This window comes from Heterocephalus glaber, unplaced genomic scaffold (genome assembly GCF_053883595.1).
Source record: "Heterocephalus glaber isolate CG9 unplaced genomic scaffold, H.glaber_assembly_v1.0 deba00001579, whole genome shotgun sequence".
Lineage (NCBI taxonomy): Eukaryota > Metazoa > Chordata > Mammalia > Rodentia > Bathyergidae > Heterocephalus > Heterocephalus glaber.
The window spans coordinates 114,362-129,418 of record NW_028258360.1 but is presented as its reverse complement, the minus strand read 5'-3'; the positions used below and the strand labels follow the sequence as shown (position 1 = coordinate 129,418).

The window sequence follows — 15,057 nt, the reverse complement described above, 5'->3', positions numbered from 1 at the left end:
CCTTTCTTCAAAAGGAAATTTTTTTTCTATCAAACTCTAATGTGGCTGGTTGCTTCACACTATTTGGGTCTCAGCTCAAATGTCACCTTCCCAGATATCTTCCCTTCCAATGAATGTTAAAGCAGTGTCCAGCATACTTCAATCTCAGCTATTTCTCCTAACTTGTCACTATATGAAAGCACTTGAATTTTCGGTTAACCTATCTGGCGCTGACCACCTTTACTGTTTGCCACTTTAACCTCCATATGTCCTCTGTTACTCAACAGACGCCCGGTGAGTGAATGGATGAGACAGAAAAAATATGAAAGTTAAGTTTAACACTAAAACATCACTATCTACCAGTCACAAAATCGGGGGGAAATGCAGGTGGAAAAAGAGGTGGGGATTTCTTCCTTAAAGGAGACTGTTACTCTCCACTCCCAGGGGCAGGGTTAAGCAGATGTATTCTCCTTCTTCAGGATACTTGTTTAGACTTACCAAAGGGCCACACAGATTCTGATCTAAAGGAAATCACTTCCCTGTAAGTAAGTAGCTTTGCCAGAAAAAAATTTTAAACACGCTAACTGCTAATATGCAGATTTGCTAAATGACCAGTCCTGGAAAAGCTGTGCCTCAACTCTACTGCAAGTATCATAAACTCTAGGGCCAAGACTTGTTTGTCATTACAGCCAGGCCAACATGCCTGTAATCTCAGCACTTGGGAGGCTGAGGAAGGAGGGTCATTATGAGTTCCAGGCCAGCCTGGGCTACACAATGAGTTCAAGGCCAGCCTGGACTATATAGTGAAACCTTGTCTCAAAAAATAAACAAAAATTTGTTGATTATTGTGTTCCTTGCACCTAGCACAGTTCACCTGTAGCACACGCCCAAAATGTTTGTTAATGAGCACATAAAACACAGCCATAAGAGGAAGGGCTATCCTTCCAACTTTTACACTAGGTACACTTATTTTAGAGAAAGGGCAAGACAGCTGAGGCAGCCCAGGCCTCTCCTAAGGCATTGATTTGGCTTCTAAAAGTCACCTAGCTGTGCCACTGGTAATAAAGTATTACCTTCCCCGAGTTATTCTGCTTAAAATTTGAATACCCCTTGCCCATACAATCTCATGGTTCATATGGTACAGCAACTCATAGCAGATTTCTCTCGCCTTCTTAAATTTTTATATGTATTTTGGTCAGCAATGATAACTCAAAATTCTGAATAAAGGGGCCAGGAATTTAGCTCAGTGGTTCCAGCGCCTGCTGCACAAGCGCAAGGTTCCGAGTTTGATCCCCGGTACCAAAAAAATTTCTGAATAAAGAACAACTAAAACTGAAGAACCCTACTGTTAATGTTATATCCACCAGGGTCTTGTAATCTTAGGAAAACCACATCATCTTCTTGAACTGTCAGCTTCATCAACAGTCATGATGTTCTTTATCCAAAGGGTAGTTTGGAAAAGCTTAATTTGCTTGTAGTTGCAAGGGTCTCTGGAGCGAATGCATGAAAGATTCCCTAAAAGCCTTCACGTTAACAAATTATGAAACAAGGGAAATCATAAATATTAAAGCCAATGCAAAACCTAACGGGTTGAGAAGTGAGGAAGATTTAAAATTGTGCCCGTGGTTCTGACAATAATTTTTAGACTAAGACACGAATTCTCAGAAAAGATTTGTGACATTCACAGTAAAACTTACTATTTTTAAATGTCAGGCATTCCTGTACCTTGGCAACATTAACGGCACATGCAGCGATAGGAAGTAGTAACAGTGATAAGCAACGGCAAATTTGTAGCTGTTTAAACAGTTCACTACTGGAGTATCAGTGCTTAATATCAGGGCTGTCTGGTCAAAACACAGTCCAGGTTAAGGAAAGTCAATTAAACACAAGGTCATGAGAAAAAAGTTGTTTGCAAGGCTGTATATATTTCAGTGCCCTCCGCCTGCCGACCACAATGACACTCCAGTAAAATGTAGCACATCCAGCACTCAGGCATGTACCCTCTGGCCAAATGACTTCCTAACTTCTCTCCACTTTAAAGCACTTTGAGCAGTTTCTATCTAAAAACTCTTCAGGGAGACTGGGGAAGAATACAGGTAAGTAAAACTGAGAGTCAGCTCCTGAAGTAGAGGATGAGATTTGGATGTAGGGGAAGAGTCGGTTCGATCCCACTGTGGCCTCAATGAATGGGGATGGTGACCGGGAACGGGGCAGGGTTCCAGCATCGACTCCTCCGGAACAGCCTCTTCTTCCAGCCTGGCACCTGCGCAGCCAAGGACACAGGCCGGGGCCAAGAGAACTGCATGGCACCAGCCGACCAGCCGACCCACCGGGCCAGCCTACCTGCAGCAGCGCGGGGCTGCTGCGCTGCGCACCAGGGGTGCCTCTGGGGTCGCGCTGGCGGCGAGACTCCTGGCCCAACGCCCCTCCGGGCTGAGGTGGGGGCAGGGCCCGCGGGCCCCAAGGGCAGCCACTACCAAGAATGGAGTGAGGGGATGGAAGGCAGAGGGCCCCCAATCTCCAGCAAATCTGAGGGTCCCCGCTGTGCCCAGCCTCATCAGAGAGGTACCCAGGGTGACGCGTAGGAAGCAGCCAGGATGGCGGGGCCCAGTACTCACAAAGCCCACTGGAGCCGGTGCTGGTGAACATGGTCCCTCCGGCCCCGAAGCCCCGGCAGGGGGCCAGGGGGAGGGGAAGCGGAGGTGAGGAGCCCCGGCTATCGCGCAGGCGCACTCCGGAAGGGGCGGTGAATCCGGCGCCGCGAAGCCGCTCCGGGGTCGCCAGACGGATGACGCATGCGCAACCAGTGAGCGCACCCGTTGGGCCAGCGCTTGCCCTTCCGGCCACGGAAGGGAAGTGCGTCTCCCGCGGAGGGCCCGCCCCTCTGGGTTCGGACCGACGCGGCCGCAGTTTCGAAAGGAAAGGGATGGCGGGGTGGGGGGAGGGGGGGAGGGGGGAGTTGCAGCTCCTGGCAAATGCGCCAAAGTGTCCAGCCCCACCCTCGCGACCTCTAACCTCTCCTCGGACGGGAAGACCGGCGCGTTCCACGCATGCTCAGTACGTCCGCGCAGATTTCTGAAGCTCGAATCCCGCGTGCGTTGTGTACGGTGAGCACCAGCTCGGGGGTCGGCGTCCTGTCCAGTCCCTGACTGAGGTCGCTCAGATGCCGGGGCTGTGCACCCTGTATGTCCACGTTTTACAGAATGAAATTAGTTTATGCTAAAGTCCAACTTTTTCAAATGATTTTGAGACTGAAAACTTTGTATTATGTGATAATCGTTTAAAAAGTTTTCAAAGAATACATACGGGGAAACTACAGGGCCAAATGAAAAGGACGAGTTGCAAAACTATGCACAGCATACTGTAAAATTTTTTTGAGAGCTTATAAAAGGCAGCCAACTTCTAAATCTGATTTTTGTACATCAGTAAAACACAACCTTCCTGTAGAGAGTCCAGTGGTTCAAAACGTTCACATTGATCGTTTCTGGAAGGCAGCAGTATAGGTGATTTTTATTTCCTTTAGACTTTATACGTGGTTTGTTCACGTTACCTTGTAGTAACAGTTTACCTTTATTTAGGTTCATGCAATTAAGTTACTTTGCAGGAAAGTGATAGTCTAAACATCTGTTGTATTTGCAGATGCCCTTGGCCCCCAAACCTATAGCCCACAGAAGACGGTGGTTCTCAGGGTATGGGTCAGGACTCGTAACCCATATAGGGGGTCCAAAGGTCCAGAATCACTTTTCTAGTAATGCTAATATATTTATCTTTTCCACTCTTAATGAGTATATAGTGTTTTCCACTCTACATTTGGAAAAATTGCAAAAACTGAACCAGTATTTTCCAGTTGACCAGTGCCTAATGTTAGGAAATCATGAAAGAGCTATCTTAAACTGCAAGACAAACCAGTAAAGTTTAGGGTACAGAGTACAAAAAGTTTATTGTTATGATTTCTGATTCCTCATTGCAATTTTTAAGAAACTACGACTTAAGTTATGTTGTAATATCAAAAAACTATGCCCTTGTTATCTGAAGAGGCTATCAAAATGCTTGCTTTTCCAATTCCATGTCTGTATGAGATGAGAGTTTCTATATATATTTCAAATAGAACAATATCACAACAAATTAAAAGCAAAAGCAAATAGTGCCAGAAGATTTCTATTAAGCCAGAGATTAAAGACATTTGCCAAAATGTGAAGTAATGGCTTTGCTTAGGAAAGTACCATGGTGTCAAGTTGAATGTTTGAACACATTTATGCAATGAGACATTTTTCCTAGTTCATCTGAGAGGTGAACTCATAATGATTATGAACACTATATAAAGAGAGTTGACAAAGACAGCTTTAGCGAAACCTTGAAAATCAATGTTGTTCCTGGAGTTTGTTTTGAAATTTAATCCAATGGATTTAAAGTATTCTTCTAATAGAATAGCACAAATTATAACAATTTGTAGCAATCTAAATAATATTGGAGAAAAATTTAAATGCTGACTGTATAAGAGGTTATTAATATAAGAAATTTAAATAATTTATTGGGTGTTGACATTGTACATGTAGAAGGCTCTATATGAAATCCAAAGTGGTAGAAAATCAGCTGTGAAGTTTTTGTTGCCAGACAATTGTCTCTGCATGACAGTAGAATTTTGGGGAGCAAAATGTTGAGTGGAAATACATTTCCGAATGTACAGACAATAGACACTAAGGGATGTCAAAACTTGAAACCCTTAAAAATTATCCCACAGGAAAACCTTTTTCCTCTTCCATTATCATTGTGCAACAGATGTACCATAGATACAGTCAGCCAGTAACATGGGTTTATAAACAATTGAAAAGTAGCAACAGCCAGTGAGCAAGTCATTAAATTATACATTGACCAGGGGAAAGACCCACAAATCAGTGAATGTCACTGATGTCAGTAAAGTTACTATTAATGGCTTGAATAAAACATTATCTTGTAACTTTACAATGACATGGAAAGGAGTTTGTCTTATCCTACATAGGAAATACGATAGCGTTCAAAAGAATATTGTTTTAAAATATTTATTCTTTAACACTCGATTTTTGTTTCAATGTATGAGAAATTACATACAGTAGTTATGTCAAAATACTATAAAGTGCTTTGGCTTGTATTTTATATATATCAGAAATGCTAAATGAAACTGTTAAGCTGTAAGCAAGATTGGTATTACTAAAGAGGGATGATTATTATAAAGTTTTCAACAAATTTAATCATTTTAGGAGGTTTCTTGCCTAGAATTTTCAGTTTCATTGTCTTTAGTAAGTAAGGTTAGTTATAAGGATACTGGTCTGGAACCATATTTCTAATTTGAATGCTACCTTAAAAATGTATAATGAAGGGCCAAGGATTTAGGGCAGTAGCACCATGCCTGCATTGCAAGTCCAAGGTCCTGAGTTCGATCCCCGGTAACAAAAAAAAATGTATAATGATTAAATTGAAAAATTGATAGGAATTTATAATACCAGATTAGGTGATTAATCCCTTGGAAATGAGGAAGCATGTTAGTCAATGTTTGCAGGAAATGTATAACTCAGCTAAAAAATATATAGGGTGCAAAATAATTACTACTTAATACAAAGAGTTTGGGGTTCAGCTAAGACTTTCAGTGGTCTTTTAAAATAGGAACAACATTTATTTATTATAGTAATTTCAGCTGCACATTTAGATCCAAAGGGTTTCAGTGCCAGGCATTTAGCTCAGTGGCACCGTGCCTGCCTCAAAAGCACAAGTCCTGAGCTCAATCCCTGGTACCGAAGAAAAACGAAAGAAACAAGGGGTTTCAGTGCAGTGGAATAGCAGCACAGTGCCACAATTACTGCAAAAGCAACACCATGTAACAGAACACTTGGTGTTCCTTTTAACAGAACTCCATCAGAGTTCATCAGTAAAATTAAAAATTTGGTGTTATTGCCATCTGTCTCAGTTTGGGCCTCTCCACAGACTCTGACATGAATTTTCAGGTACAAGCAGGCTGTGAAGTGGTGCTGTGGAGAACTGCGAAGGGGATAGGAAGAACAGAGATGAATTACCAAATTAGCGCTGCAGGCAGATGGAGATTTATCCCATGGGGAAATCCTGGGAACTAGTGCCTCAGAGTAAGCCCCAAAGGGCTAGGGGGTTGGGGTGTTCATCCATGGACTCCTGTCTGTCACCAAGGCGCTTCCCAGGCAGTAGCAACTCCCTCCCACCTCCAGCCTGCCACGTGAGAAGGCAGGGAGGCTTTGATGGCGAACAAGCCTGGAACTAAGAATCACAGTTGGGAAGGATGTGCAGATGTGTGAAGACTTAGCATAGGAGAGGGGGCCAGCAGCACTTCCTGTACCACCCTGTTTATGCTTTTTGTGTTTTTGTAGCACAATGACAGGAAAGCTGTTTTGAGAAAACTACATATATGGTAGAAGTGATGGTTATGGGTGTGTTTTGTTTGTTTTGTTTTTTGGTACCGGGGATCGAACTCGGGGTTATGGGTGTTTTAAGGGGAGTTTGGGTGATCTGACCTTTTTCTCCCCAGTCTTCCTGTAGTATACATCTTAAACATCCACCACACCATTTCTCTGGAGTGTTTTCTCTTTCCATTTCTGTTTGCCCTGACATTGCAAAGAATGTGGTCTCCGGGTCTTTTTAAGTTCCAGAGATAAAACAGATGCCCTACATGTGGGATTTCAGAACAAGACATGAGGTTTCTACCACTAATCCTTCTAAACACAGGGAAGCACTTTGAAGGTGCACATTCAGAGCCCACCACATCTGACACAACCGTGCTTCCTCATCTTCTCCAATCTGACTGCTCTTTGTTGGAGTCCAACTTAAAATTCCCTTTTTCATGTCTCATCCAAGCATGTGTGATCTGTTGGAACCAAGCACCTACTTACTTAGCCTACCCTAGTTTTCATTCTGCTATGCATCATACCTCAGCTTTGCATTTTTCTACTCATTGTAGGCCCAGTGGAACAAAAACAGAAGAAGGAAGCCTGCTGGCACAGGTGCACATACTCTGTGTCCTTGTGCTTTCTGGCTGCCATGAGATGAGCAGCTTTCTTTCACCATGCTGTTCCACCATGATGTCCTACCTCACCTCATGCCCAGAGTGATGAAGCCAGCAGGCTATGACTGAAAGCCCTAAAACTATGAGCAAAAATAACCTTTTCATCGTTTAACCTGTTATTCTCAGGTATTTTGTCACAGTAACAGAAAGCTAACACGCCATCTGTCAGAGCAAGAGTAGTGCCTCAAGACAAGCCTGTGGGTCTTTAAAAGAAGTAGAAACTGACCTCTCACTGACTTACTTATAAGACCCACTCAGAGATGCAGAGGTCACGACAGGCTCAAATACTTCATCATGCTTGTGCATATTTATGGGCAGGTCGCACTGCCAGTAGCACAGGGATTTAAATGTAAATAATAAAACGTTCTAAAGCAAAACATACACATTTGAACTTTTAGTTTGCCCTTTTTCCATGGTGAGATAATCATAAAAATAGTGTGTAGGAAATTCTTCATAACTTTTACTGCCATTACTGGCATTATTGACTATTGTAAATCAGTAGAAATATAATTAAAGTGTACACACACAGAAAGAGTATCATTACTACCAGAGCTAATGAAAAAAGAACGTGAAAATGCTTTCTGAATTTCAGAAAATAAGCTGGAAATACAAAATAAAGTAGTGATCAACATGTGCCAGTTAATTTTGAAAACTGATCAACAGATGCCAGTTAATTTTGCTTAGCACTGCAACTGGTTTTTTTTCCTCCCATGATGCTAGAGATCAAACCCAGACTCTCACGTATACTATGCAAGCATTCTACCACTGATCCCCAGCCCAGCTTTTCTTTTTTTTTTAATGGAAAGCTAATCTCACCTCTCTTTTATCGGCGTCATCAGTTCTCACCAGTGATGAGTTGAATTATGACCCCCCCAAAAATACACCAAGGTACCTCAGAAAGGGCTTATTTCGAAATGGGACTGTTGCAGATGTGATTAGTGAAGAGCTCTGGTGGGGCCCTTAATCCAACAGATTGGCATCCTATAAGCAGAAACGCAGACCCAGGACAGGAAGGCCCACATGGTGACCGTGGCAAAGATCTGAGGGATGCTTCTTGGACCCAGGATCTCCCAGAATCACAGGCCACCAGGAGAAGCCAGAGAGAAACAAGGAAGAATTCTCCCCAACAGGTTTCAGAGAGGACATGACCCTTCCAACACCCTGATTTTGAACTTTAGCTTCTATAACTATGAAAAAAAATTTCTATTGTTTTAAGTGCCTTTTATGATAGTCCTAGGAAATGAATACAGTCAGCTCTCTTTATGTCTTAAAATGTCTTGTTCTGTCTGTAGTTATCCATTTTCTCTTTCCTCTCCCTGAATTTCCATCTAGGTAAAAGCTAAATTCAGACTCGCTTTTTGCTCAGCAACCAAAGGGCCACCATGCTTTATGATTTATAGCAACCCCATTATCCCACAAGTGACACTGCATTCCGCCTCCAGGGTCTATGATAAGATCATGGACGCAAGAGTTGCACAGGTAAAAATCCTTCCATCCACGATGTCAACCAAATCTAAAACTGCTTTGAGTTAAAATGGCTGTTTCCTGATCTGTCTAGACTTTCACTCACTCACCTGGCTCCACTTCCTGGCTGACCCCTCCCCTAGCCACCTTGAGGTTCCTCTGCAAGTAAGCCTGCAATCCAGGCACTAGGACCAATTCTGCTGTTAGGAAAGAGGAAGTGGAAAAATTCCCACCCACTACTCTGTGGTGTCTGCTGAATTTCATGCCCTTGGGCCTCTTTTGCTCCTTGTGCATTTCTCAATCAAAGTAAAATGTACTATAGAGTGTTCATCATGTGATTATTTATCTCCCGCACTCAACCACAAGCAGAGAACACCTTTCATCTTTGCTCCCCAAGACTTAGCACACTGATTGGCATACTGTAGCACCTCAATATATATATTTTTAATGAATGAACATAGATAGCATCAAGTCACGTGGAGACTCTCACAACTGGGCTTCAGCTTTTCCAGCGATCCATTGTTTCGCTTGTGCCCCAGTAAATAGGGCTGTAAGTGAGTGGGAGTTTCCCATGCTTCCTGACTTCTTACTCTTATACAGTATTCTACTGGCTCCAACGGTGAAGGTGAATTTCATGTGTCAGTTCAGCCACAGTACTCAGATGTTTGGTCAAACACACTTGGCTGTGTCTGTGAAGGTCTTTTTAGGTGAGACTAGCAGTTAAATCAGCAGACTTTGAGCAGAACAGATGACCTGTGATGTGGGTGGGCCTTAAGAGAAAAAGACTGAAAGTGCTCAAGGAAGAAGGAATTTTGCTTCTTTATTGCCTTTGGACCCTACCTGCATCCAAGGCTTTTTTCTGAGTCTCCAGCCTGTTGGTCTACCCTGCTGTGTTTTTGTTGTTGTTTGTTTTTGTTTTTTAATATTTTTTAGGTTTTGTCCACAGTTCCTGGTTTGAAACTCTCACAACTATTTACCAAATGACTAGAACAAGACTTAAGTATCTGACATTGTGTCATTCAATCTTGAAGCAGCTTTAAAAGTAACAACAGTCTTTGCTATAATGTTGAGGTGCCTCAGGTCTCAAAAACCAGTCCTCAGGAAGCCAAATGTCTCTCTCTAACCTTTCCTGCCCACCTTTCACCTGCTCTTCTCCCTAAGACAAACCATGGAAACTAGAACTTCTTATCCCTGAGACTGGTGATAGAAACCAAACATATGTATTTCTACCCCCATCTTTGTGGAAGCTCACCATCAAGATATTCCCTAATGGTCCACGATAAAACCCCCACTTCAGAAGGAAACTGCCCCTACCCAGGGAGGAAGGGGTGAATCTGGACAGACTGGCCAGGCAGGTCTCGTCTGTCAGCGTGAGACCACACCCTTTCCCTCCAATCTCATTTCTACATTGTCCATGCTTCAGTAATGGTTATGCAGTGAAGTCTCCATAAAACCCTTGAAAGACAAGGTTTCCTGAGTTTCTGGAGACTGAGTACGTGGAGGCTTGAGGGAAGGTGGGTACAAGTTCATCCGCCTGCCAGGAGGGCAGTGACCCCAACTTCAGGGAGACAGGAGCTCCTGCAATGGGGACCCTTCCACAGGTCACCTTGTGTATATCTTTACCCAGCTGCTCATTTGTGTTTATAACAAACGGGTAAATATAATTATAGGGTTTCCCTGACTTCCGTGAGCTGCTCTAGCACATTCATCAAACCCAAGGAGAGTGTCATGGGAACCCCGACTGGTAGCGGCTCCAACCGAAGTTCCAGAGCCAGGACTGGCAGCTGGCAGAATAGTGTCCGAACTGAATCAAGTTCAAGGGTGTCCAGCCAGTGTCCATTGCAGAACTGGTCACATGGTTGCCAGTGAGGAGAAATCTCCACACATTTTGGGACCACACAAATGATCTGTGCTGTGAGCGTAGAGCAGGAGAAGCTGAGTTTGTTTTTCCTCTATGTCCTCAGACCTGAGGGTTTTTAATTTGCCAGGCCCCACAGTTGCATGAGCCAAATCCTTGAAATAAATCTTTATCTACTTTTTGACCAGCACCCTGCCTGGGAATACCAGTCTTGCAGGCTCCCTTCCAGTTGGACCGTCTGGTGTGCCTGGCTTTCCAGAGTGTGCGCCCAGCTCCCGGCTCCATCCTCTGTGACAGCACCACAGCCCCATCACTGTGGGCTCGCACAGGTACCGCTTGTGGCCAATCTGTGGCCCTCCCCCAGATGGTGTGTGCAGCCTGGCCTCAGCTTTTTACAGAGGTTACTAAGATTTATGTCCCAGGACCCTGGGCCCTCCATCCTTCCTGCAATATGGCCGAGGGTTTTCTAAAACCCTTGTGAGATAAATCATTTCCAGGAGAATCTCAGCAAGTCTGCCCCCAGCCATTCCTTTGTGTTGTTACAATGATGTCATATATGTGTAGAAGCTAGAATTGATTAAAATGTTTAAGTGAGAAGATCACTCTGATTCGCCAAATGTTCTTTAGTCCTGATAGGATCGGAGTGTTTATTTTTAAAATAAGGGAATGACTCAACAGTGAACATTTCAGCAATACCAAAAAAAGATCCTAAAGAATAACAACTTGGGGTTTCTGAACCTACTAGAGAACCTGATAGTAGTCTCTCCTTACCCACAGGTGTTTTGTTTTGTGGGGTTTTGGGGGAGACTTGGGGGAGCACCAGTGATGGAACCCAGCACATGTTAGGTGTGACAGTTAAGCTTGCTGTGTCATCTTAATTGGCTTCGAAGCTGCCCAGGGAATTGATGGAGCACATTTCTGGGTGTGTCTGGGTAGGTCATGGAGGTGTGCCTTGGGTATTTATATCTGGACCCTGAGACCTGGCCCCTTCCTCTCTGGGCCTTACTTTCTGTGCTCTGCTTCCTGGCCACCATGAACTAAGCAGCTTTGTTCCACTAGGCCCTTCTACCATGACGTTCCTGCCTCGGAGCCAGCTTACCATGGGTTGAGACCTCTGAAACCATGAGGTGAATTACACTACTACTCCTTTAAGTTGTGCATTATCAACATTGTGTCGCAGCAGTAGGAAAGCTTGACTAACACACCAGGCAAGGGCTGTACCATTTAGCTATATCACAGCCCTCCTGGGCAGGATAAGGTTTTGCCTGTGTGACATGCCAGGTGGTCAGTGTGGGACTCAGGTGCACCTTGTATGAAGGCAGCAGGGACATGCTCAGGGACCTGACATTCACCTTACCTGGTCCTGATGTCCTTGTGTCTGCCTGAGAGAATGTCCCTTAACAAACCACTGCCTTTGTGCTCTGACCACTCTTCCAATTACAACAAACCTTGTTGGTGATCAACCTGGCTTCTGGTGCCCAGTTTTCCTCCTTGTATTCCCTTGCGGTGGCTCTGTGCAGGGGCCTTGAGCAAACCTTCTCCATCTGGTACAAGGTGACTAAAACATCTGTTCAGTATCCTTTTGACTAATTTATTCATCCATTTGGAGTGAGTTTTTCACACACTCTTCAGCCTTCTCTTTTCCAGATTAAATATTTCTATAACTTTTCAACCTTTCGATCATGTTCATTCTTGTTTTGAGACCTCTCCAGTTTTCCTTATTATTCTTACATCAGTGAGTTTAAATGGAGTATGAGTCTCTACCCATAAACTAGAGGCATACAGTGTCATTGACCAGGATATATTTATGACAATAACTGGCCAGGGCTTATCCCAGACTAAGAAATCCAAAGTTTGGATTGGTAGAAAAACAACCCACCTGAATTTTTAAAATAAAATACTATTTTAAAAATATTCCAAGCAAATCCACAGCAGAACATTTTTTTCCTGGTAGTTTATATAAATTTTAGCTAATAGCCCATCATATTAAATCTGAAAATGTCCAGGCCTTTATATTCTGGTTTTTAAAAAGCTAATTTGTATCCTGGTGCCATGTGGTATGTATTATATATCACTTTAAAATGTGGACACAAATGTATGTACTGAACAAAAGATAGGAACAGGTAATTTTATCATTTGCCTTGTTCATGCCCCTCAATATACTGTCAGAGAGGGAGGGAAGGGGAAATAAATAGAATTATGTGTTATTTACATGTACCATCTCCCCTTGAATATTGACAACAAATATGTACTAATAAACATTTTAAAAAAGTTAAGCCAGGCATGGTGGTGCATGCCTGTAATCCTAGCAATCAAGAGGCTGAGGTAGGATGATTGCATAAAGTTAGAGCCTGGCCTGCACTACATAGCAAGACCTTGTCTGAAAAACAACAACAACAATAACAAGGGGAAAAAACCACTATCAGAGTGAACATTCTAGGTACCTGTCCTGCCCCTCGGAGACCCAGGCAGGGCAGTGTGTATAGTGGGTCTATATTACTAGTGTGGCCTCGGGTAGGGCCACTCAGCCCCTCTATGCTTCAGTTTTCTCATCTGTAAACAAGGAATGATGGTGATAATAATAATACTTGTCTCTAAGGGTCTTCTGAGCATTAAATACATTAACAAGAAAATTTAAACACACTCAAATTAGGTTGTTCAAAGAGTGCTTGCTATTATTACCATCATCATTTTAGTAATCATACTCCGAACATTGGCAAGGAAGCTGCAAAAGTTCTGAAAATCAAGTCTATTTCTGCTGGAACACTCAGGAGATGGTTTGTTCCTAAAGCAGTAATTAGAAATGAAGATCTGGAACAGACTGATCCTGCCATTTGACGAAAGACTTGAGAACACAGCTCCCCAGTATCTGTATTCTCTGGGGAGTCGGCAACTCTCCATGGTGTTCCAGGCTGTGAAAACGGGGAACAGAAATTCATATGGCCTCCTCATCCTCCCTCTGCCACTCGTCTTTAGTCTATTATGCCTGCAGCATCCCTCACAGGCCTGAGGTCCAAATGCGCGTGGGACACTCAATGTTCTCAGGCACTGACGATGAGAGAAGCTGGCTGGTGTCAGTAATCAACACACACCTCTCTTGCACGTCCATTACATAGTAAGGATCCCCATTCACACAAGCAAAGATGCTCTCTCCCAGTGCTTGACACAGGCCCAGTTGAGTGATTGTCTTTCATCTCTCTGCTTTTGATAGTGACACAAAATGACACAAAGACGAGAGCTGGTTGGTTGGGTTTCCTTCCCCAGTTAAAAGTCAACCATACAGGCGTGTAACCAGTCACCTTTACAGCTATGAGCCATGACGGGGAGAAGATGTATAGAACCCAAGTCCCATATGAAGAGTTGAGCTACTCCAAAGCTCTACATGGGAATGGGGCTGTCCTTTGTATTTCCACTCCTCTGGCTAATGTCAGACCTAGGCCATCCTGTCAAGAACCTGCTTGAGTTCTCATAAGAATTGAAAACAGCATTTTCTAATTGGTACCAGGTCCAGGGCTTGAGTGCAAGTCTCCTGGATCTCTGTGATTGACAGGTCATACCCACTTGCCCAGCCAGTTTGCCACACCCTAAGCTCCTGCCTCAGACCCATAGACGAAGAATGGAAGCAAGGACATCCACTTGTGCAAGCCTTTTTTATAGTAGCATTAACTCTCATGACCTAAATACCTCCTCAAAGGCCATACCTCCCAACATCCGCACTGGGTAATTTGGGGAAACATATTCAGACCATAGCAGGGATGTATCAGGAGCCAGAAGTACAGCAATAATGCAAAAAGAAAAACCTAAATACACTCATGTAATGATGAGCAATGATGGGGACAACTGTGTCATCAGGCAGTTTCATCATTGTGAAGACATCACAGAGCGCCCTTGCACAAATCTGCATGGCACAGGTCAGTCGCTCACATGACCTCTTGATGCAATCCATGCAGGTGGTAAATTAGAAGGGTATGAGGCTGCTGCTTGCATCACATGAATTCTGTTTTACAGCAAACTTTAAAAAAAAAAAAGTACACTCTAAAATAACAAGAATAAAAATAATGAGAAAGCTGGGCATGGTGGTACATACCTGTAATCCCAGCACTCAGAAGCCTGAGGCGGGAGGATTGCCCTGAGTTCAGCCTGAGCTACATAGTGAGACACTGTCTCAAAAAAACAAAAAGTAAAATAAAGTAAAATAATGAGAAAAAGTATAGTATAGTAAATACAAAAGCCAGTAACATATTTATTAGCAAGTATTATGTACTATACATAATACTAATGTATTCTGTATTTTATGTGACCAGCAGCACAGTAGGTTTGTCCACGCCAGCATTGCCACAGACACGTGAGGAATGTGTGTTGTATCACAGTACAGCAGCTATGATGTCACTAGGTGACAGTAATTTTCCAGCTCTATTATAACCTTATGAGGCCACTGTCATATCCGTGGCCTGTTGCTGACCTAAATGTCCACAAGTTGTGCATGACTGTATAAAGAATTGCTGACTGTGAACAAAGCCAATGAGGTAGGACAGGGTAAAAGAAATTCCAAGATATCACAGAGGAAGCGATTATTACCTCCTGGGCTGGGCTGGGTGAACAAAGAGAAGCCACTGCAATTACTAAAGGCTTAAAACTTAGAAGAGTGGTTCCCTGGGCTCCTGGCCTCTGATGGTGCTTCCTGGGTAGTGAA

The 15,057-nt window shown here is 43.4% G+C and overlaps 1 protein-coding gene and 1 long non-coding RNA gene across 12 annotated transcripts in view; one reads left to right on the top strand and one right to left on the bottom strand.

Annotated features, from left to right (window-relative positions):
- Positions 1-2,764, bottom strand: part of Ubac2 (UBA domain containing 2) — a 166,390-nt gene extending 163,626 nt beyond the window's left edge. Inside the window, exon 1 of the mRNA XM_004858625.3 lies at positions 2,598-2,764. Within this exon, the coding sequence (XP_004858682.1) occupies positions 2,598-2,628 (31 nt within the window). The 5' untranslated portion in view covers positions 2,629-2,764. The remainder of the gene's footprint in view (positions 1-2,597) is intronic.
- Positions 2,765-2,840: 76 nt separating this feature from the next.
- The window catches only part of LOC110344666 (uncharacterized), a 34,406-nt gene continuing 22,189 nt past the window's right edge, over positions 2,841-15,057 (top strand). Inside the window, exons 1-5 of one of the 11 annotated variants that reach the window (XR_015443766.1) lie at positions 2,909-3,086; positions 6,938-7,168; positions 8,375-8,521; positions 10,553-10,693; positions 11,424-11,491. This is a non-coding gene — a long non-coding RNA (uncharacterized LOC110344666). Of the gene's footprint in view, positions 3,163-6,937; positions 7,169-8,374; positions 8,522-10,552; positions 10,694-11,423; positions 11,492-15,057 lie in introns of all 11 variants that reach the window. The other 10 variants (XR_002387368.2, XR_002387373.2, XR_002387376.2 and 7 more) reach the window with 10 other exon arrangements.